Source organism: Haemorhous mexicanus, chromosome 3, assembly GCF_027477595.1.
Source record: "Haemorhous mexicanus isolate bHaeMex1 chromosome 3, bHaeMex1.pri, whole genome shotgun sequence".
NCBI lineage: Eukaryota > Metazoa > Chordata > Aves > Passeriformes > Fringillidae > Haemorhous > Haemorhous mexicanus.
The window spans coordinates 47,208,576-47,233,562 of NC_082343.1; the positions used below are offsets into that span (position 1 = coordinate 47,208,576).

Genomic DNA, 24,987 nt, shown 5'->3' on the forward strand with positions numbered 1-24,987 from the left:
TGAGATAGTGACTCTTAAAAGACTTTTACCAATCTGAGAGGTACATGTGATATAATAACTAGCTGTACTGTGGGTTTTCACATCAGGGCTATTTTCAGCCATCAGTAATGTGGAACTAATAAAAATGCTTTTTGCCTTCACCAGCCTAGTCACACTTAAAGTAGATGCTTAAATTCTGTGTAATCCATTGGAGCCTGCATTGGAGAGGTGTTTTTCACCTTCATAAAACTGTATTTGAATCAGTGTTTGCATTTAAAAGGGGACTTAAATAACTTAAGAGAATTTCAGTCACTGAGGAAACAAGTGTATTTCTTACTTGAGTTAGATTGTAGAGATGTCACAGGCATGCAGCATTCACAATCCAACCCAGTACTGTCTGGATCTTGTGATAAGAATAAATTCACTTGCTTTTTTATGGGGCGGATTTGATCTTAAGAGCCATCATAAAAAAGTCCTGTTCCCATTTGAAAGCTGAAAGTATTTTTATATTTCTGTAGTATGTACTGTCAAACCCATATTTCTGAGTAGCAATAGAAGCCAGATCTTTTCCACTGGAGATTTAGAAAATAAAATTGAGAAAGAGGGAGAGAATCATTGAACTTTGACACATGCACTTTCAATGAAATAGAAACCATGTATTTAATTTTTCATTGACATTTATTTTTGTTTCCTACACATGATACCTCTGTTCCTGTATATCACAAACACAAACTGCCAGTTTTGCAAAAGCTGCAGGCTTAAAGCCTTTGTGTGTACAGCCATACCATTTACCTACAGCATGAGCAATGGCAGCATTTTAACATCTAAGCAAATATTTGCCAGAATATACCTAAATCAACAAAAATTAAAGAATGTTTTTTCATAGCAGCCTAAATCATTCTGTGTGTAGTGTATATGTTTCTAAGTACATTCTTTGCAAATCTTTGTGTGAACTGGCATGAATTTGTGTGCACAGCAGCAAAGGTTGCTCTCCTGAATTTTATAGAAAGAAATGGATCTCCATTTCAGTTCTGTAGTAGCCAGTGAGGTGCCACTTGTAGTCAGTAAGTACAATCTGAAAATGAAAATTCCTGACCATACCAGCATTGATTCTTGTCTCATTTTTATCAGATGTAAAAATTGTAAAAATGAAAACCAGGATATTGTAAATCTTAGTGTGGCCAGGTGGTTTGAGATGGGCTTTTTTTGATTAGTTTTAAATTATGGAAAAATATTATTTAAAGTAACAGGCCTTTCAGCTTTTGTGCAATGATGCCCCTAACACCTTCTGATTTTTAAGAATTTTGCAGTAAATGTGTTCAAGTTGTGATGTATTTACAGTGGAGCAATTCCAAAGACTCTTCCAGGCCCTTCCAATAAGAAGAATGGAGTTTATTTAATAAAAATTCCTGAAGTCCACTAATTGTACTAAAACCCAGGATCTGTATAACATTTTAACTTGAGACTTGTTTTCCTTCTTGTTCTGGAATATCTTACTTCCTAAGAGAGCAAGGAAAATAGAGGTCAAAAATATTAAACTGTAACTTATTCTGTAGTCTTATTCCTACAAATGGCTTTGATTCAGTGGTGCCTTAATACACAAGAAATAGATGATTGGGCCTTTCATGAGCTTGATTTTTCCAAGCAAGTTTCCTGATGAGTTATTTTATAAAGTCATTCCCATCTCAGCAGTCAAGCTACAAGCATTACATGTGTGATAGAGGCTTCACCAAATATTTGGCTTTTAGTAATTCTTATTTTTGCACCTAGTTCAATGAAGCATGTGACCCCACATATCATTTTAAGTGTGACAGGAGTTCAGTTAAATTGAAAAGAAGAAAGCAACTAACCCTGAGAAATCTTCTCTACTATGGCGTTTGGCCAGCAGCATATGAAACTCTTGCAGGACTGAAACTGTGTGTAACATTGAATAATATTCTTCTAGGAGCCCAGCCACCTCCTGCTTTTTACCTTCTTGGGCCTATATTGCATGTATGTGTTCATCAGCACTGACAGAAATAGTAATTTATTTTCCGTAGTTTAATTAGCTGAAAGGGTTTTCCGTCTCCTGTGACTGAAAAACTGGGTGCCTGGTAGTTGTATTTCCAGTGGAGAAAAATGTCATGGAATGTCATTCAAAGTATTTGACTCCTTCTTGGAGAAACAATTGGGTATTTTTCGTGGCTGCCCAAAGTACATATCTAGAGTTAGGAGGAAAAGCATCTTATCTTTCTCTATGGTACAAGAAATTAGGTTGGCATATGCCTTAGGAATACATACCCTAAATACCAAACTTCGTCTTGAGGGCAACAGAAGAGTGTGAAATTTTGTACTTTAAAGCATTCACATTAGTTTTCAAAATGCTTTTGATTTCTATTCCTAGTGTACTGAAGATTCTCACTTTAAAACTCAGTCTGTAGACTGATAAATCCATCAGGTTGAAATTATAATTGCTCATGACTTTATGTAAAGTTAAACTTCTGATCATGTCTATTTTTATTCCAAATTGCACTAAATGTTGTTTACATTTCAGCTAGCTAGTATGAAGAAAATTAACTTGATCATAGCCAAATCTAGCCCAAACAGTGATGATCTAATTATAATAACATAGTAATCCATAAATGTGGATATTGTAATTAGGATTATCTACCAGTAGAACAGCATGAAAGTAATTGTTAATTTAACTGAGGTATCCTTTTTTTTTTAATTATTTTTTAATTTTAATGCTTTTACTCACTTTTCTGGTTTCCTATTCCCACACTAAAGGTCTTGTCTTTGTAGAGCCTAAATTATATCCCCTCAAAGAAAAATTCTTTCAAACTGTTTTGCAGTTTGCTTGCATTTTTATATCCCTCCTTTTCTTGTTTACAAATAGTGCTTGTTATACATTCAAATTATGTATATTGCTAAATAGTAGAAGTTTTTGTGACTTCCACCTTTGTGTACATAGTCAAAATATTTCCCCAAGGTTCTATATGGGAATTTTCTTACTTTGGTTAGGTGGCCCTTATTGCTTTAACACCTATAGTATTGTCCTTGTGTGTCTTTGATAAGCTGTTCTATGTTCTCCTCAGTTGTGAATGTTTTCCTGGGTGAATGATTATTTCTCCTCTTCACATGTCCCTGTACAAAGTTAACTGTATGTATTGATGTACTTGAAATAATGATGTTAATTGAGGGCTTTTTAGTATACTGTTTCCTGTGGAAGGAAAAAAAAAAGGCTTGAAGCTTTATTCATTTGTATATTAGTTGTTTACCAAGAAATTAACTGAAGGGCCTAATTCAATAAAGCATTTTGGCACTTGGTCTTAATTCATTATATATATATTGCTTTATTTCATCAAAGGAGACACTTCTACTTTGTATCAGCAGCAGAGAGATAATAAATCTTCAAATATTTCAGTCTAACTGGTTCTTGAGAGTGCATATAGCTGTAAATTTTATGGGTTGTTTTGGAATATTTTAAAATCAAATTGTTTGAGGACTGATTTTCATAACTGTTTGATTAAATCTCATTCTGTATTTTGAGTACCTTCTTTTGTGATGAATGGGAACCAGATTGATCCAACCCTAACCTTTGTATGTGACACAGCCTCCATGCCCAGTGAAGTCAAAAAAGAATATAAATCAGGGATTATTTGTAAAATGTTGCCAAGCTCATGCTGCCATATTTATAAATAAAAAGTTAAGTTTTGTAATTTTTTTTTTTTTATAACCAAATAACTATCTGCCAAGCACAAGTCATAGGTGCTTCAGATAGATTGGTGGTTATACATTTATTCTCCCCTTCTCTCTTAGTATTAATTATGGAGATTTTCTTCAGGGGCTCTGTGGTGTTAATTGACAGACTGTGACAACCTGCTTCCATCTGGCCTTTCTACAGGAGAAAAGGTGATGCAGGATGATGAGTTCACCTGTGACCTCTTCCGCTTCCTTCAGTTGCTTTGTGAAGGACACAATTCAGGTTTGTGGGCAGGCAAAATCAAGGTGACAGTAACTTATGATAAAAGCTCTTAATTGTTGGAGGTTTGGCAGCCTTCATAAAGTATTATGAAAGGTGGAATAGCTGCTGGACTGTACATGGAGGGAAAACCTTTAAGTGGAATTAAGTTGCCAGTGTTTTTTAACAGCCCTAATTTTATAGATAAGAGAATTGTTTCCAAAACAATGAGTTTTGGATCTTGACCTACTAGGAAAGTTAAATTTATGTAGGAACATCTAAGTGGTTTGTAACTTCAAGACATCTGGAAGATTCAGAGGAAAATGTAAGAGGAAGTTGTATTGGTTGTCCCTTTTCATGTGTCTGCTTTCTGGTGCACACTGTTTCACACTGATGTCAGTTTGTATTGTATGTGAAGTTACAAAGTACACAATACCTTTCTTGAAAAAATAACATATCTTTTAAATATAAAAGAAGAAATTAAAAATGCATAATTTAAGTGTATTTTTATCATTAAGTATATTCCCATGTGTTCTGTCATTTTTAAGGAATGAAAAGAGAAAAGAATGGATATTTTTCCTTTTTAGGCTTAGACATATTTCTGACTTATTTATCAGGATTCGTATAATTAAGTGATTTAATTTTATTTAACAAAATATATTCAAAGTATAACTGCATTGATATTCATGTAGTTCTAGTCATAAATATATTAAAGTATGACCAAGTTAAGTTTTACAGGTGAAATACATAGAAAAGGTTCTGACTTCAGAAGATCACTGTCTGTGATCTCTGCCATAAGATGTTAAAACTCTTATAGTGATTTATTGACAAAAACAAACAACCCAACTAAAAAGAAAAACACCAAAGAAAGAGAAGAAAACCCAATCCATGTCTCTAAGCTAAACTAAACTTTTCTAGACCATCGTAAATCAGAATTAATTTTCAGAAGTGTTTCAAAACTTAAATAAATTTAAATTAAACTTCTATTTGAATTTTTAGATTTTCAGAACTACCTGAGAACTCAAACTGGTAACAACACAACTGTTAATATTATAATTTCTACTGTGGATTACTTATTGAGAGTTCAGGTAAGTAATTTATATACTAAATAAGTAGATCAAAATATGACTTCTATACAAGTTTTACTAGAGGAGCACATTTATTTGTCATCATAATTATTCCAGTCCCTGTAGCCCAAGCTGACGAGAAAGGCTGAAATTCTCTAGTGGTTGCAGTTCTTTAAGAATTGTTACTTTTTTCAGGGAGAGTCAAAGGTAGCATACCTGTGAAAGACTGGTTCCAGCCTTTATCCACAGGAATGCGATGGAGGCTGTTAACCAAGGAGAGCAGCAGAAGATGGGGCCATGCTCAGTGGGTCCCTGAGCATAGGTAGCCAGGTGTTGACTGAAATTACTCTGTGCATGAGAAGCTGTTTCTGTTGCTCAAGTTCAGTTTCAGCCAGCTGCTTTTTCATCCATACTCTGATTTAAGCTGAGCACTGGCTGTTCTGTCAAGGAGTGCTCATGTGCCTGGAGTGGGTGAAGCATAAGAATAGCACATTTTCTAAGAAGGGTAAAAAAAAAGCAAAAGGAGAAAAGAACTGCTGAAGGCAGTGCGTTTAAAACACTTTCAGTAATCTATTTTTAACTATCTCTCAAATCCTTTCAATATGAGAACATTTCATTGTCACAAGACTGCAGAAATGAATGAAAAAAATCTACTTTGTATCCAGATTGCAGCATGTGAATGGTGTGAAAACGTATTTTGTTTTAAATGTTCATAATTTTTACCTTTCTGAAAATCATTGCACATGATAATATATTATGGTTTGGTTTTTTTTAAATTATTTATCTAGTTAAGTTCGCTTTAGCCATTCTTATTTGCTCTGAGAATTCCCGACTTTGAAAATTCTTTTTCTTTTTTTTGTTTACACTGCTGCTGTTATCAACATTGCTTTCTATCTTTATGCACTCTGTAGAAGTTGTGGAGACAATACAAAGATTTTCATTCAATTGCTTACTTTGTTGAAAATTTAATAAGCTCGCCTTTGGGGAAGATGGAGAGAGGAATCATGCACACAAAGCAACATTTGCTCCCACTATTGACTAGGTGTCAAGCAGGCAGTATAAAGAGACATTGTTTAATGAACAGCGTGCAGCATGGCAGTACTACTGAGCACTCCCTTTCAGAATGCAGGTTGTTGTATTTCTAAGATCAGATACCAAGTCATCTAATTTTAATTTATTTTATTTTGAGGTTTGCTATGGGGTATTTAAGTTATTTCTTTCCTGTATTTGTTATCCTATTGATTTCCTTGAGATGAAACTACAATTCTTGAAGTAGTACTTGAGGATCGCTGGGTGGTTCATTTAAAGCCTTTATAAACAAAATAAATTCTAGAACTAGAACTGTCTAATACGGTTTTTTCTTATATTGATGAATATCCAGTTAGAGCCAGTTTGGTCACAGAATCTCTTTATGCTTCTCACAACTGTTTTTTCTGTAGGAGTCCATCAGTGATTTCTATTGGTATTATTCTGGGAAGGATGTTATTGATGAACAAGGACAACGAAATTTTTCCAAAGCCATCCAGGTTGCAAAACAAGTTTTCAATACTCTCACAGAGTATATCCAGGTAAATGAATTTCCTCAGAATGTTATGAACTTGAAAGAAAATTCATCATACATTTGACATGAAGATATAAAGTAGCTAGGTATAACATAGAAATATAATATATATGCATTTATTCTTCAGCATTATTTTAGTGCATTTGTTTATGTATGAAGCTAAAGAATGAAATATATGCATATAACTGTCACTACCCTTTAGAATTTTCTTTAAGTATTTTTTTAGCACTGTGCTCTACGATATGCTGGGGGGGAAAAAATCAGGAAACTGACTCTCTAATCCCTTATGTGAATTTTGCATTAACCTTCTCTAAGGTTTTTTCTAATTTACAGAACTACATAAAGAAGGAAGAGCTTGAAGATTTGTATCCCTTCAGCTCTTATTATTTGAAGTTGCAAACAGATACACACTTTGGGAGTCTGAATTAGTATATTGGCTAAAACAGAGAGAATGGTTATTAGGAGTAATTATTAGGTTATTTTTTTACAGTCAGTGATGGTATTAAATACATAATTCTAGATACGTTTAATATTTTATAGGAGTTTCTAAAGGACAGCCCTAAGAGATGCACTTATGTGTATTTCTTCCTGCTTTTCTTGAATTTCTTGCAAACAAACTTTGGTTTTCTTTTTTTCTTTTTTTTTTAATGTTGCCTGAACAATAGGGGCCGTGTACTGGTAATCAGCAAAGTCTGGCACACAGCAGGCTGTGGGATGCTGTAGTTGGTTTCCTTCATGTGTTTGCCCACATGCAGATGAAGCTCTCTCAGGTATCTTTTTCATTTACTTTTTCCTTCATAAGTCACTAGCATTTTTGTAAAAGAGAAACAAACATTAATATGTTTGAGACATGAATAACAACGGTTGGTAGGAAAAAATAAAAGCCAGAGACGACAGAATACAATAAAATAGAGGGAAAAAATTGCAAAACCACAGCAGGTGTGAATAGCAGGCCTGTAATTGGATCACTTGGCCATAGGTACAGGGCTGATTAGATCAAACTGCAAACAAAGTATATCACTGATATTCAAAAAGAACTCTCAGTTCCGGTCTTTTATACCAAAATTCTCTCCAAGTGTTTTCTGCAGTTTCCCTTTATGCAGGACCCATCCTGTTCATTGATGGCTCCTGCACTGAACCCTGGTTCATCATTATTAAAACCTAGTTCAACACATGTCTTATAAACCTTTTTCGTATAAACCTTTTTCATTCTTAGTAGAGATCTTATAATGGGTGAATTTGGTCAGACCTTATAATGGGTGAATTTCTTTTGGATGTGAGTACTCATTTCATAAGCTGTAGAAACAGTGAAGGGGACTGGCAGAGACAGTTATTTAGAGTGTGAAAATAAGGTGCGAGGAATCCTATCCTTAAGCAGTGCAATTTTCAACTTCTAAATTTTTGAAAGAATTACACATTTTAATTGAATGTGCTGATTCTAATTTTTTTAAATAATTTGACATTTTTAGTCATATGCTTGTGCAGGTGTTATTGTTAAGAAATTCAGCTCTTAAGTCTCTGAGGTTTTAGATTTCATTATTTGTCTCCAGAGGTGTCCATGTAAGTATTCTTTGCATAAATTGAAGTAGTCTTAAACAGATTATTTTTCTCCCTGCCCTTGGAACTTTATGGATGAAAGTAGGCTGCTTGCTGACGCTTGTGGATGTTGGGCTACAGGTAAACTTCTCATTCCTTATGGCTACATAGAAGTCTTCTTCCCACAAATGGCATCATAGTCAAACATGATTTTCAAGAGAAATGCATTGAATTTCTCCTGAAGTGCATTTAAAAGTGCCTGTAGATACTGTTCTGGTTTTGAAACATCTTTGTTATTTAAAGAATTTTTAAATAGTCAATATTTGGGGAGGCCACTGTGAAGGCTATTGTACTTTCTTCCTGTTCCACTAAGGCAAACTGGAAAGAGGTATTTGAGTAGTTAATGACAGTAAGGCAGACATCTGGTAGCTATGTGTTGACTGTGAAATAGGTTGTGGCTATTGGCAAGATTTGCTTTTGCAGTAATGACAAGTTTATAGTCTCAGCTGTGTCCAGAGTGGCTTCCCAGCATCTTTGATTACTGAATCTAGAAAATAACAATACTCATCCAGCCTCTTCAAAGATAGCCCAGCAGCTGTGCACAACAGGAGTGTGCACTTACTCCTGATGATCTCTGGGATGACAGAAACACTCCCAAGTGTATCATTCCAAGTGCGTCACTATAAATATTGATGGCTTCTTTCTCTTGCTTGGTGATCAAGCTTTTGGCTTTTGGAAACTCTTTATGGAGCCTAGCAGAATAGACATGGGCTCTTTTGTTTGTTTATATTTATTACAAGAATATATCAATATGTTTTTCAGATTCTATTGAAATACTAGCTTTCAAAAGTGTTGAGTGTGGCTAAGTGGAGTTATAAGGAGTTGCCATATGGCTTTGGTCTCTAAGAGGGACCTGCCTAGGCTGAATACTTGGGTTTTGTTTTCAATCATGAGTTTCCAGAACACTTTTGGAGAACATTTGAGGGAAGATTTTAACAGGAGCAAAATTAAATCACTGTTTTGTTTGGGTTTTGCAGTTTGTTTTTTTCTTTTTCTTTTTTTGCATTTTTATTCTCTATCTTGTATCAGGAAGCAACAATGTGATAATAGTAATACTTCTTAAGAATCTAAGGTAGAAAAAGAAAGTACAATTTCAATCCAAATGAATAAAGATAATCTGGGTTGTAAATAACTTTTGCAGTTAAAAGCTTTATAATGAAAACTTAAAGGGCAAATCAATTAAAAATCTTGTTATTTCCAAATGATGCAGTTTTCAATCCAAGGTCCAAATTGTCATTGTCGATGGTGGAGTGGGTGCTTTAGACAATGTTTATTATAAAATCTTTTGTTTGAATCTGAAGAACAGAAAGAAAACCTTTTTGTATTTTAAACTCCTTCACAGAAGGAGGTTTAAATGCAAGTAAACCCTTCCTTAGCTTTAGTTTTTTTTTAAAAGTTTAAATTTAAGGAATTACCAAGGTGTGATTAAATCAATGTCCTGCAAGTTTTAATGATGGAAGATCAGATAAATTTATAAAAGATGAGTTGGTTAATTAAGAAAATGGAACAGACAGTTAATTAAGAAAATTGAACAGATCTTAACCAGAATTACTTACTGCATGGTATAGAAGCTAAAACTACTGGTCAACTATAACACTAAATGTCAAAGCATTCCATATGAAAGCAATTCTGTTAAAGCAATTATATGCAAGCTAACAGAAGAAACATTATGTAGAGGTTGATGAATCTCAGCACACTCCTTTTTGTGGTGTACTTCTTCCTCTTTCTCTCAATCCTTGTGAAGTAACTGTGGAGAGGTGTGTCCCAAATCCAAGGGAGAAATGCCATATACTTCAAGCTTGTGGAAGAATCAAACTGTATGAAAGTGGCCTGGGTTTTTTATAGCAGAAAGAAGTTGGCTGACAGTCATAGGCCTCTAGGTCAGTTCAACAGCTTATCTGTCAAGTCTGACTTCAAAGGTGCAGGTGTGTGCTTAAAGATGGTAAGCCAGAGCAACCTTCTAGCATATTCCACACTAAGAAACAGCGCAATGATAGCTCATTACAGATGCCTTGCGCTATTTTATCTCCTGACTGGGTTCCAGGCCAAGCAGATCAGCTTTATCAGGGCAAAGCATCCTGCCACAGCCATAAAGTACCTTGAGTTTGTTGTACCACTAGCTGAAGTCCAGCATTGCTCAAGTATTTGTTATCAATGGCATGATACAGCAGTGTGTCACTGAGAAATTAAATAGTTGATTAATTCTATCCAGACAGACTCCAGGCAAGTGATATAGTAAACTCAGTAAACCCAATGAGATAAGAGGTGGCTAAAAAAAATCAATTTAATGCATGTCTAAGGCTCTACTAATGGAACTTTATTAATAAATATTTAAATATTTTATTTCAGCTTTTCTTTTTCCCTCCAAAAAGTTCAGTGGCTTGTAATGAAATTGCTCATTTTGAATCATGTTATACTTTGAGCACTATGTGCTACTGCTATTGCGGTTTTTACAATTTTCTATGGCTGTAAACTTGATGACACCAAAAGTGACAATATTTTAGCTGACAGGAAACATTACAGAAGCGTCATCTGTGACCTTGACAGACCCAGTTATTGCTTTGAATCTTTTATCACATTCAGTTTTGTCTTAATTAAATTACTCTTTCTAAACAGATGATGTGTGTAAATATACTGTGAGGAGTTAAGCAATTAAGTATTTTTTCTCTGTATTACCATTTTTGGCACCTCTGGCTTCTTAATTTCTAAGTCTGCTTTTTACGAGGTGAAATATGCATGCACATAAATGAATGTCAAAGAAATCAATATGTCATTTATATTTATATACTGTCTTTGTTGTTTAGGATTCCAGTCAAATTGAACTATTGAAGGAATTAATGGATCTTCAGAAAGATATGGTTGTCATGTTGCTGTCTATGCTGGAAGGTAGAAAAATGTGAAACAATTTCGTAGTTGTTCTAGCAAAGTTTTTACCTTCATAATTTTCTTCATTTGAGAGATAGTGCTCTATATTTCTTTGCATTTTTAATTTTCATGTCTCAGTTGTGAGAAGACCTTTCAGGTCTGAAAGTAAATGGGAGATTTTAATACAGTAGTTGACATAGATTATATTAATTCTGAATGGCAGGACTTTATAAAATCCAGAGCTAGCAGAAGTTTTGGTTTTTTCTGTGAACTTGACTTATCTTTTGGGTTAGATTAAAGGGTTTTTTACATTTAAGCTGAAATCCTAGTTCTGGGGATGAAACTGTTGGTTGGTCATTTTACTAACAACCGTAATATATTGCATTTATTTTGGTAGTGAGCTTATCCATAAAGAACAGGTTTTATTCATCTAGTGAAGGTCCTGAAATTTTGATTCCCCAGGCTTTAGGATCATGAGAAGCAATTTTTAGACAGTTATTTTTTAGTACTGTAGGCGGTGCCTCTGTAAGGAACCTACTGAGCTGCTTATCTAGATAACAGTGAACTAGTGACATTAGATCTGTCTGTGCTGCACTATAGTGAAATTTATAATATGCTACCCCACTTTTAGTACTGCATTAAATGTATGATCTCCCTCTACAGGGCTTGTTTATTCTTCCTCTCTGTAATTGCAAATACTTAGTCACATTTTTTCCAAGTCTTAGGGTAGAGTTAATAGTAAAAGACTCCAGATTTCATAGCTAGCTTTCTCATGTAAGTGTGTTATCCAATAATTTATCATTCTTGCTCTTTGATTGCTTCACTAATCATTATAATACACTTTTCTTTGCCAAAATATTTGCTGTTATTATCTCTAATATCCTGTCATTACCTCTAGGTAATGTTGTGAATGGAACTATTGGAAAGCAGATGGTCGATATGCTTGTGGAATCATCAAACAATGTGGAGATGATTCTGAAGTTTTTTGATATGTTCTTAAAATTGAAAGATTTGACTTCCTCTGATGCATTCAAAGAATATGACCCTGATGGTAAAGGGATAATTTCAAAGAGGGATTTTCACAGGGCAATGGAAAGCCATAAGCACTACACTCAGTCTGAAACAGAGTTTCTGCTGTCATGTGCTGAAACAGATGAGAATGAGACTTTGGACTATGAGGAGTTTGTGAAACGATTCCACGAGCCTGCAAAAGACATTGGTTTCAATGTTGCTGTTCTCCTGACCAACCTGTCAGAGCACATGCCCCATGATACGCGCTTGCAGACTTTCCTGGAGCTCTCAGAGAGTGTGCTGAATTACTTTCAGCCTTTCCTTGGACGTATAGAAATCATGGGCAGCGCAAAGCGCATTGAACGAGTTTATTTTGAAATAAGTGAGTCAAGTCGGACTCAGTGGGAAAAACCTCAGGTCAAAGAGTCAAAGAGACAGTTCATATTTGATGTTGTAAATGAAGGTGGGGAAAAAGAAAAGATGGAGCTTTTTGTTAACTTCTGTGAGGATACCATCTTTGAAATGCAACTGGCTGCCCAGATCTCTGAGTCAGATCTCAATGAAAGGTCAGCCAATAAAGAGGAGAATGAGAAAGATAATCCTGAGGAAGAAGATCCTAGGATGGGTTTCTTCTCTCTCGTGACCATGAAGTCAGCTTTAGTAGCTCTCAAGTATAATTTAATGACTCTTATGAAAATGCTCAGCATGAAGAGTCTAAAGAAACAAATGAAAAAAGTGAAGAAAATGACCATGAAGGACATGGTCATGGCTTTGTTTTCTTCCTACTGGAGCATTTTGGTGGGCTTACTACATTTTGCTTGTAGCGTTGTCCGGGGCTTTTTTCGCATCATATGCAGTTTGCTGCTTGGAGGAAGCCTAGTAGAAGGAGCCAAGAAAATCAAGGTGGCTGAGCTGTTGGCTAATATGCCAGATCCCACTCAGGATGAAGTGCGTGGGGAAGAAGAAGAAGGGGAGAGGAAACCGACGGAAGCTGCATTGCCTGCAGAAGACTTGACGGATCTGCAGACTCTAACAGAAGAGAGTGATCTACTCTCAGATATATTTGGTTTGGATTTGAAAAGAGAAGGTGGACAGTATAAATTGATCCCTCACAATCCAAATGCTGGTTTGAGTGATTTACTGAGCACTCCCTCCTTAGCCCCAATGCCCGAGGTACAGGAAAAAATTCAGGTAATCGTATCTTTTATTTCTGATATCTGTTTCTCTCTTTCATATATTAAATGTAGTCTTGAAATAAAACTTACATCTTTGTTTTTCTTGGTTTTTTTGACTTTTTCTTTTTAAAGAACCATGTATAAGTACTGGTGTTTACTCTTTCTGATGTCACAAACTTGAATTTCCACAGCCTTTTTTAAGTACATAATGTTTTGGATTGCTTTTAATTTAGTGTTAGATTGCCTCTCTTCATTAATTTAAATCAAATTATCATCTTTTTTCAGCTTTTCCATTGTTTAACAAAAAAACCCAAAACCCCCTAACATTCTGCATTCTGGGTATTCTTTTAAGTAACTCTGTACTGTATAATAATATTTACACATAGTTTTTAATCCTGGTTTTCTGTAGGAGAAGGTGAAAGAAGATGAAAAGGAAGAGAAAGAGGAAACAAAATCAGAACCTGAAAAAGCTGAGTATGTATTACTTTAACTTCTGATTCTACAAAAAAAAGTGTTTTGTTTCACTGAAAAAAACCTCAGGTTCATTTGTACTCCTTTGCCTTTGAGTTTTTGTCCATTCCCATTCCAATTAGTCTGGGGTATTTTTTTTAACAATTCTCCTCATCTGTGCACATTTGCAAGGAAATGCCAGGTAGTAAGTACCACTCTGATTTTATAATTTCTCTTCCTAGAAGCATCCTTTGTAATGTCCATTTAATTTCTTTTAGAATGTGCTTAATTGATTTTTTTTTCTTGGCACATCTTAAAGCTAGGAAAAAAAAACTATTGAAAACTTTGTAAGAGCACCTGAGTTCCAGAGACCTGCTATCTATCAGTGGTAGAGACTGAATATGCTTTACCCTCTCCTATTTGCTCTGGCATGTTTTGAGTTATTTGCATTTTGCAAAACCTTAACATTCCAGTACAATTTAAATAAATTACAGAGTACTCTCACATCTTTATGAAGATATTTGATCAATAATAATTTAAACCCTTTTAGGACATATTAAAATCTATTGTTAATGCCATTAGCTCGGAATAAAATAGTGGAAAGAAAATACAGTGCTTGGTTTTAACCAGTAAAAACTTTGAATCTCCATCCCTGTATTTTATGGTTCCTGATGCATGTACATTTCTGTGTGCAGCTTCTGTAGCTGATTTATCACTGTCAAATTCTAAGATACCTTCTAAGAAGTCTCAAACTCTAATAATTACTGCTCTTCTGGCATGACAAGCACTTGTCCTTGACAAAAACTCTTGTTCTTAGTCAGTGCAGCAAATTTCTAACTTGGCCACTATAACTTTGTGAGGGAGAGTCTTCCTGACTTTTGAAGGTCATTCACTGTTGATTGCTCTGCAGTAATACTTGTATTCTCTGCCAAGAGTACAGTGCCTGGCACTATTAGCTGCCCTGAAGCTATTTCTGACGTGACAAACTTTCATGTGGAAGTTTATCAAATGACTTCTAGGAAGAGCAGCCTGCTTTGGATGTCAGTAATTCTGTTTGTAGATAGGAACAGAGAAATAAATAATGTAATTTAGAAGTTGCCTCTCACTCTGGTTTGGCTTCAAATGGACTTCTGTGATCTTTTCATCTATCATGCCAACAGTTCAAATTAACTTCTAAGACAACTTGCAGTTCTTTAGAGCAAGTGTTTGGAGGAGGCAGCCTGTGAACTCTGACTTTCTCTAATGAGAGAGCATGGTGATACTCACACACCAGATGCTGATAAAATCTTACTTATTTTCCTCCTGGAGTGGATACTTGTAAATTCATCAGGTGGGCAGAAATGCAGAATTTAAAACTTGAGGTTTGACTTGTGAGTGCAAGAAGAACCAAAGATTTCTGCAGCCTTTGTGGGAACTGGATTATTTAAAGCATGAGGTTGGAGGGGAGCATTTAAACATGTCGGCACTCATGCAGACATAGAGCTGCTAGATTGCAGACATTTGGTCACTGCAAGAATCAGCTGCACAGTTGTGAAGAACCTCTGATAGCAAGGTTGGCAGATTTTTGATTACCTGCCTCTACCAACTAGCATTCCCACTTCAGGGTGCTGAACCAGTAAGTTCCTCTGTGGCCTTAACCAGACTGTCACCCTTACCAGCATTTTGGACTGGAGAGGGATATTGGTTGTGTGCATGAACTGCATGAGTCATGGCAACTTGAGCCTGATTAAAAGATGGAATTTCAGGGTGTTTTTCACCAAAAAAGAAGCCTATTTCAGGGTGTGATTTTAATTTAGCAATTTTATTTATTTGATATATTATTTTACCTTCATTTGTATCCTAAGAGGAGAAGATGGAGAAAAAGAAGAGAAAACCAAGGAAGACAAAGGGAAACAGAAATTAAGACAAATGCATACACACAGATATGGAGAACCAGAAGTTCAGGAATCAGTTTTCTGGAAGAATATCATTGCATACCAGCAGAAGCTTCTTGTAAGTTATCTAACTTATGTGTTTAGCTATTGGCAGAGACATGTACCACAATATTCTAACAGTATAAAGGCAAATAGCATCTGCTGGAGCACATTCTTCTATTCACCCTTGTCCATAAAAAGGACAATGAAGCAAAGGTTTAATGGGAATATTAGAGAAAAGAAACACACAAATAACTTAGTATACAAGATATTCATTCTTAGGAAGACAATTATTGTCTCAAACCTAGACATTCAGAGATGACTGTGTATCATGAAAAACATCCATGCAGTTTTATGGTAGTAAAATTCCTGAAATTTTATGGCAGCCAGTGAGACAGTAGGATTTCTCCTTCCCTGAGATACACCTTTGGGAAATTACAAGCTCTCCTTTAAAAAGAATCAACTAAGATACAATGCTTAACCTGAAGTGAATAAGAAAAGGTGTTTCAGATTTTTCTTTTTTGTGAAATAGCAAGTCAGTATTTGTCAAACTTTTCAAAACCTGTAGAAAATAAGACTTTATGAAAATGTAAAACTGCATCTGAGAGTCTTTCAGTAAAATATCAGATAATATTTGCTCCATAACTGCTTGAAGTGCATTCATATTCTCTGAGGCCAGAGTGAAATGCAAACCAAAAAGGAATACACTTTTGCTATGTATACAGTATATAATTGTGTAGGGATGGCCTACTTCTAGCATGAGAACATAGCAAAACTACAAAACTGCAGTCAAAATCTTATTAAGAAATTGTTTAAATTTGGCTTTTGAACTGAGGTACATTTTTAGGCTGGTCCCATTACAATCATGCGAATTTACCTAAATTTTTTTCTAATAGTCTCATATTTCACCAATAGTCATCTATGATTAGGGCTGAAAAATGGCAGAATTCCTGTAGGAGTGTTAAAACAGTCAAAATGTGTGCTGTAAAGGTTTTTGTTGGCAGGAAGGGAAAAGATACATTTTTGCAGTCCTTTTGATAGTGTCAAAATGTCAGAAGAGCTTTCTATTCATGGTGCTCAGGTCACACATGAATTTTTGCTGGCCTGGTAAAAATGCAGTTGATTTAGGAATAGAAAATGTTTAAGATAAACTTATATGCAAGGGTTTTTATTTATTGATAAAAGTAGCAATTTGCTGTATGTATGAATGTATGAATATTGAACTACAGGGAAGATTGAGACTTCTGTATTATTACATTACTCTTACATTGTCATGTCTCTGTATTGTTTCCAAGTGTATTGAGAGGATAATGAAAAATATGTAAGAGGTAATTAGCAATCCTTTATCTTTTATAAATAGAGTGAAACAGAAGTTCTTTATTCATTATTGCACATGTAGACTAGGAGAGAACTTGAAAATCACTCAAAATGTTTGTTGGTTTGGTTTTTTTAATATTTATAATTCTACTAAAAAGTTCCATAAGGGAAAAAAAACCACAAAAAAATCCCGTCTCAGCTTACTAATGATGGTTGAATCTTTATTATGCAAAGTGTATTTATGTTCTGTCCTCTTTTCAGAATTATTTTGCACGAAACTTTTACAACATGAGGATGTTGGCGCTATTTGTTGCTTTTGCCATCAACTTCATCCTTCTTTTCTATAAGGTAAATTTCTCAAAATATTACTTTTTCAGTTGCACGCTGGAAAACATCTGGGATTTTTAGCCAATATGCTATGGTAAAACTGCCTGGCCTAACAGGTTAAATACCTGCTTCAACCTACCACTTCAGAAATCTAACATAGTGACAGCTGAAATGTTTATGAGAAGTAAAAATAGACTTCCAGTACACAGATAGCTCTTGACAGAGCATTGTGCTAGGACAAAGGCAGCAGGCTGAGAGGCACACCCTTGCCTCAGATGCTCCATTTCCCAGTGCCGTGAACCTGCCAAGCTGAGCCTTCATAGGTCACTTAAACTAATCCATGTCAGTTGAGATGTTTTCTTGTGCCATCTTCTGAAAGGGTTTTTACAGCCAGTAGTCACATAATCTTTAGCTGCCTAGAATATCACTGATATTGTCGAGATTTTAGTAACATTAATGCAACTCTAGAGTCTTTGGACTTGAATAATTTTCTGGCAGAGAGCTGTGATGATAAAAATTACTGTCAGGCATTTCTTCTAAGAGGGCTGTGCCCTTTCTTGAATTTGAAGTGATAAAATTCATCATGGACCAGATTTGGTAACATGGACAGACAGCAGAAAAAAGGGAAAGAAAAAGCATATTTTCATGGACTGGTGTAACAAGAAGAAAAGGTCTTGCTGAGGTATTCTTTGTGGACATTTTTATGCAAAAAAAAAAAATCTTTAAAGTTTCTTTACAGTTAAATTGTCTTTGGTATAATTTTTTCAGTTCAACAACTTATCTTGTAGCATTGTAAAGCTCTTGTCAAAGGAATACAGCTGCAATATTGTTTTAAACAGGTGTCCACATCTGCTGTGACAGAAGAAAAGGAGCTTCCTTTGGTATCTGATGGTGAAAGTACCAAGTTGAACATCCTGGAAAGCGATGATGAGAGGGTCATTGCAGTGCACTATGTCCTGGAAGAAAGCAGTGGCTACATGGAGCCCACACTGAGGATTTTGGCCATCCTACACACAGTCATCTCATTCTTTTGCATCATAGGGTATTACTGTTTGAAAGTAAGAAAAAAAAAATTAACTCTTTTTTTCTAGGTCTAAACTTTTTCATCTGTCTAGCAGTATAACTAGACAAAGTCAACCTGCTTAAGCAGGTTGGGGCACTGTGTGAAAAAAATCTTAGTTGTTAGTGTAATGTACAAAGAAGGTGTGTCAGTTCAGGAGGCTGTAGGCCAGAGTCTGATTTGCTGTCAGTCAGACTGTTACAGCAGCAACCTGCTTCAGAAGCTGCTTGTGACTGTCAAAGACAAGGTGTGAATGCACATGACACAGATGACAGCTTTAGATGCTGTGTTACTAGTCTGTCAGTTAGGTCATTGGAAGAGAATGCAGTATTTTGGACTACTGCTGCTGCATATTGTGACTCTATAAAATGCCTGCTATTTCTACACACACACTCTGCTGGTAGTGTTTTGGCAGCAGCCTAACAGGCTTAAAGGACTATCTTGGAGAAGATCTCTGTTAGGGATGTGAAAACTAAAGATGCCACTTTGGTTGGCAAAATGCTGATTGTGGTTTAAGAAAAACAAATTTCATAAATCTCTGGAGCTGGGAGAAGTATATCTGACATGTACTTCCCTGGTTTCTACATACTTCCAGGGCAAAAGCTGTAAGTCAAAGTGCAGGATAGTGCTAAATCAAATGGACCCTTGATATGACCCAGCTGCTCGTTTGTCCTTAAATCTCTATTAAGGTCTTGTGTGGTCTTTAATATTTTTCTTTTCCTCTTTAAACGACTAGTAATTTGTTCTGTGCTAAAAGACACAGTCTGCATTTGTAGCTCAAGGAAATGTTCATCACGTTACTACTTTTTTTAGTGTTGATTTCATCTCTACTTTAAGTATCCCTTCAGGCCAATAGATAGTAAACAGCTTTTTTGTTGCATTAGTAGCCATGCAGCATGAAAGCTTAGATTTCTGATTTTTGAGATGTTTTCTTCTCCCACCTCATACTTTTTTGTTTGTTTCTGCTATGACATTTTATGCTACTTTTATTTTTTTGGAATATTTATTCTCTGACTAGAAGGGAAAAATATTGTTATCAATATTTATCTTAATTAATTGACTTCTTTCCAATTCTGAAACTAAAATATGGTCCAAATATGGTTTCAGTCTCAATTTTGGAGATCTTTAAGTCCAAAATCTTCTGAACTGCAGGCCTTTATGTGATAGGTTTGCTTCTAAATATTGCTTAGCATGAAATCCATTACATTTTTCTCATTTAGCTGTCTGAAAATAGTGTTCTAACTCTTTTTAATTATATCTAATGTAATCACCATATTGCTGGAGTAGTCTTGATTTCCTTTATTACTATTTCAGTATATTCATGTCCATGAGTATACTGAAATAGTAATAATCTTGACTAGTATTGCAGTCAAGGTGGGTAATGCAAGGTGGGTGAATTTTGGGGATCTGTGAAATAGTTCCAGGAAAGAGTAGGATAAAGTAAAAAGCTTACTTTTTTTTTGGTAGCACATTTCTTAGGAAAAGTCACTCAACTTGGACCACTATTTACATCTGCATTCTTGAAATGTACTTTTGAAGTCATCCAGCTGATGAAAGAGGGTTGTAGATAAAGCCTGGCTAGGTGTCTCAGCTGCTGACAATTCATTTTTGTTGCTTACAGTCTTTGGTCTCTGCAGCAAAACACTTTGTCTCCCACTCTGAAACTTCAAAAATTCTTTAACAAATAAACGGAGCCTCTAACATCTCTGAGTATAAAAATGAAATCAAAAATACCATCCCAAAATAATATTTAGAACTAGAATTTTGAAGGATTAAAAAAAATATTTTAGGCCTCTTTCCCTTGACTACCTCTAATCCTTTTGTGGCACTGAAAAACTGTTTTTATTTGAAGGATCCCTCTTCAGGTGTTCTGACCATCTTTTTACAACTGTTTAGCACACTGCAGTTTAATGAATCTGAATTACCTGACCCTAGTGTATCAATATATTTTCTGTGTTCTGGAGAATTGTTAAGTCTTTTAATTTTTTCAAGTATTTTTTTTTGCATTGTTCAGTTTTGATACTCATTTCTTCATAACAACCAACTTTTACTAAAGTCTGCAGACATATCAGTGCATTTTAAATAGTTCCTGTATTTTCTTTCAACTGCAGGTTCCACTGGTTATTTTTAAGAGAGAAAAGGAAGTGGCAAGGAAATTGGAGTTTGATGGGCTATATATAACTGAGCAGCCATCAGAGGATGATATCAAGGGACAGTGGGATAGACTTGTAATCAACACACAGTGAGTTTTTACTTACTCTGTCTCGTTATAGCCCTATACGTAATTGCTCTTCGGTTTCCTCAATTACATACTTATCATCCATCTTTTCTAAAATAAACAATTATTAGAGATATATTTCTAGCAAGGATATACAAATTTTTCAGGCACTTGCAAGGCTGATGTTAACTGTGATTTTTACTATTATTATTTAATCTTATGCATTCCCAAATTTTTGCTTTAAAATTATTTCTCTTCATAAAAGAAAAAAGAAGTGGGATGGGTTTGTTTTGGCAAGGACAGTGATGATGGTTGTGCATTGCTGTTAGTTCAAAAGTGAGCTGTGCTTTGCATCACATATTAAAAGTCCTGTTTCTCTGCCTGGTGGGGCTGTGTGTGGGATGTAGCTGCTCTAGAATCCTGTGTGCAGGCATTGGTTCTGCTGTGCTTCTCACATTTACATGGTGGGCTGAACACCATTTGGCAACTTTCACTCCAGAGGCTTCACAAGTGACTGACTGGTGGTAGCCACCACATAGAGGCTCATAGAAACAGAATTGTTGTATATCTGTCTAAAATGTAATCTTGTTTATCTGTTTTTTTCAGGTCTTTTCCAAATAACTATTGGGACAAGTTTGTGAAAAGAAAGGTAGGGCTTATTTTTAAAAAGATTTATGAGGTTAAAATAAAATTCAAATGCATGTTTCTGTTCACGTTGGGAGGAATGTGGGCTACACTTCTTTGAAATAAAACTTTGATTCAGTATAGATTTTGATATTTACAGTTTTGAAATACACAGAGTTCCTTACCATGTTCTTACAATTATTTTCTTATAAATTTCAAACTTTTTCTACATACATATTTTGTATAAAATAGGAATTCAAATACATTCATGAAATTGCGTAAAGAATTTTGTATGTGCTTGTATGTATAATGCAAATTATGTAAAATGTCTTGTCTGTATTTATGTATTCACCTCCATACACAGAGAATGGTGTTGTCCCTCAGCCAATAGAAGGTTAAAAAGTAATTAGTAAGAAGACAGGACAAATTGAGATATTTAGGCACAGGGCATAATCAGGCTACTATAACTCCCTAAAAGGTATTTACATGCACTGGCCTTTTTTTGTCCCTTGCCTCTCTATTTTCTCATGGTTTTTCCTCCCCAAGTCGCTTAAATCCATCCCTTTCTCCATCTTTGCTTTCTCCCTGTAAGATTGAATAACATCCCATGTATGGGGTGCATAGTGTATGCATCCCTTGGCAGTAATCCTCTTAGTCTGACCGGGGATCTGGGGAGTTTTTACCAGTGACTCATTTTGATGGATTTCAGGTTTGGGTCTGAGGCTCTCCTGGGGCTGCCCTGGGAGGAACCAGGCAGAGCATCCATTCACTGTGAATCCATAGTTTGGGTTCCTGCCTGCCACTGTAGTCCTCTAGGCTCCAGCATTCTTACAAATGCTATTTTGAATGTTTTCTCAGCTTGCTCCTAAGAACTAAATCTAATGCTTGTACAATAGCTTACAGCAAGAAGAATCTTTTTAGTGTGTTTGGTCACAATTGAAAAAGAGGGTGTGCATGTTATAGGATGAGATTTACCCCTCCTTCACACTTTAATGCCAATCTTGTATCATACTTTTGGAAACATATTTTTTCATACTCTTAGCTCTTCTGCTTTGTAACAGTCTTAGGTCAACCTGACCAAAAAAATTCCTTTGAGTTTTGCACTCATTTTGCCGTGGATTTTTTTTTTTTCATATTTTAGGTCATTATATAGAGATTTCTACATATTTGTCTAAGCAAAGGGGAAGCAGTAGCTCTCACAGAGTACTTGAGAAAGAAAATTCTACATTGCTTCTGTCAATGTAGATGGTCAAGGAAGGCTCAAATCAAAAGGAAAGGAGTATGGTTTTAAGTTGTGTAGAGGACTTTGGCTGAGGAAATGTGCTGTATGATTTAACTGTCTTCAAATATACTATTTTGCAATGAATGTCTTCTTTTATATATATTTGTATTTTAATCCCCAGTCTACAAATTAATCCATATAACGAAGCACTGTTTTCTGGCTTGCTACAAAAAAAACTTCTTTAAAACTCTGAAAAAATATCAATAAATATTTAAAGCCTTTCCTGTTAGAAAGCTGTCAAAATACCTCTTCACCTGCAGGAGTCACTGAGTTATGATCTTGGTATAGAAAAATTTGTATTTCTTTGACTCTTCTTTTTGAAATGAGAAGACAGATAATATTTAAGAAGGAGCTGTGTGTTCAATCAGAATGAAAGCAAGTAAATGTTAATTTCCAGCAATATTACTTATGAAACATGTTAGATTTTGTAAGAAAGAGATAGGGGCTAGTTTGAATTACTGAAAATGGTTTTTTGCCATGGTTTTTTTTGTGTTCAAGGTCTTGTGATCACAATGTCATTCATAGCCATGAAGCACTGTTTTCAGACTCCTTATATGTTAAACATCTTGTCTTCAGATCCAGGCCAAATAACTGCTGATCTACCCCACTAATGAATATTTTTTATTATTCCTTCTAACTTTAGGTAATGGATAAATATGGTGAGTTCTATGGCCGTGACAGGATCAGTGAATTACTAGGAATGGACAAAGCTGCTCTTGATTTTAGTGATGCTCGAGAAAAGAAGAAACCAAAGAAGGATAGCTCCTTTTCTGCTGTGTAAGCATTTGCCTACAGTTTGTTTGTGATTGGGGTTTTTTGTTAGTTTCTTTTTTTTAAATTTTGTTGGGGTTTTTTGTAAGTTAAAATCGAGCATTCAAAGTTTGTCATTCAGACAAAACATCTGTTGCTCATTTATGTGTATTTGCATAAGAAATCAAATCTTATGTCAAATGATACAGTAAATTTATTTAATTATAGACAATGTATATGAAGGATTCCTCTAGTTTTTTATGCATGAAGATTTAGTTTAGTGCACAGCAGCTTGAATACATCACATTCCCACTCTTTTGATAGTGGCATCACAGCTGGGCTGGAATCTCCTTTTCAGGTTCTCAGTTCAGCTCTGCTGGAAAGAATGAGCAAAAATGGCGCTATGTGTTCTCATTATTAGGAAATTATGAAATCAATTTAAGTGCTAGTGACCAGTAAAATCTGAGAATTGGATGATTAATCTTCACATCCTTTTATAACTTGTTTTCCCTAAACTATGCATTTATATATCATTTGGGAGACAGAAATAAAGAGAAGCCCCTAGACATTCAGAGTAGTAAATTCTCTTTTGTAGAACAGGCTTTATAAAGCACTGCAAAAATTTTTTTTTCCAGTTCTGCATTATAAAATAGGTATTCAACTAGATAGAACATATTTTAACAGATGGAATTTTAATGCTACAGAGATTCTGATGTAAGGGTTTATTTCAAGTTGTCTCTAAAAGCAACATTTTATCTATGGGTGTGCAAGGAATATGAGAAGTAGGCAGTGAGACTACTGGTGGATTAAAAGTGTATTGAAGCAAGAACTGACTTTGTAAGGATGGCTCTTTTATCCATCTTTATAAAAGATGGATATTAATAAATCAGGAGTCTGTCTGAACAATCAGGTGCAGTGTAAAGGCTCAAGGACTCTGTGGCATTTCAGTACTAAATAAAATTGAATATTGTGGCAGAAGTACTTTCCTGAATGCTTTCTTCCATGCTGTTTTGCTCCTGCTGGATTACAGTAGGACCCATGCTTGTGTTTAGGAAAAAACCCACTACTTTTATTATTGCTATAAAAAACAAAATAAAACTACTTTCCCTTCCCTGTGGGAAGTATAAAAGGGCTCATACTCATATGAGGGGAAGAATATTTAAATAAAGTTTCTGTTAATAATCCAAAAAACCAGACCAGAATGAAGCAGTTGAAGAAGGCTGATAAAATATTTAATTTAAGACTCATGTCTGAAGGATGTTTTTTTTAACATCTCTAATATCTCCTCCATGTTGTATGCAATAAAAATAATTTATGACCTCATCCATCTTTCCTGTTCTCCCTGGAGGAATAATTTCATGCTCATAACAGATTAATATGTTGCAGGAAAATAAAAAACCAGTATAAAAATTTTCAGAACCAGTTGCATTAAAAATATACACTTCAGGAAGGTATGTTTATCCACTTTTTAACAGTTTCAAAATTGACTACTAATGAACCTACTAAAACTTACACATATTCCAGATTCCAAATTTGACATGTATTTACCATGCAGTGAAGAGAGAGGTGGAAAAAGCGTTGGAACTGACCCCTTACTGCAATACTTTGGGAAGAAAATAGAGAATGGTGTAACCTGGTGTAGGTTTCAGCTCTGGTGCTTCTGCTTCTGCCTGTGCCAGGAAGAGGTGGCACAGACTGGATAACTGTGTCTCAACAACACAGAGGGGAAGTGCACTGAGCAGCATTTTCATCTTCAATACTATTGAACAAGTCTCCTTGACCCCTAGCTCCTACTTTTTCTCTCCCCTTCCTTTGGAAAAATAGCCTGGGATTTGCATCTGTCTTTTTGCAA

General features: G+C 35.2%; 1 protein-coding gene across 1 annotated transcript in view; it reads left to right on the plus strand.

Moving 5' to 3' along the window:
* LOC132325705 (ryanodine receptor 2) overlaps positions 1–24,987 on the plus strand; it is a 94,209-nt gene that overhangs the window by 55,130 nt on the left and 14,092 nt on the right. The window contains exons 26-38 of the mRNA XM_059843288.1: positions 3,863–3,943; positions 4,919–5,007; positions 6,426–6,554; positions 7,213–7,317; positions 10,948–11,029; positions 11,907–13,210; positions 13,604–13,668; positions 15,489–15,636; positions 17,136–17,222; positions 18,041–18,259; positions 20,373–20,503; positions 21,086–21,128; positions 23,029–23,162. Coding sequence (XP_059699271.1) covers positions 3,863–3,943; positions 4,919–5,007; positions 6,426–6,554; positions 7,213–7,317; positions 10,948–11,029; positions 11,907–13,210; positions 13,604–13,668; positions 15,489–15,636; positions 17,136–17,222; positions 18,041–18,259; positions 20,373–20,503; positions 21,086–21,128; positions 23,029–23,162 — 2,617 coding nt within the window. The remainder of the gene's footprint in view (positions 1–3,862; positions 3,944–4,918; positions 5,008–6,425; positions 6,555–7,212; positions 7,318–10,947; positions 11,030–11,906; positions 13,211–13,603; positions 13,669–15,488; positions 15,637–17,135; positions 17,223–18,040; positions 18,260–20,372; positions 20,504–21,085; positions 21,129–23,028; positions 23,163–24,987) is intronic.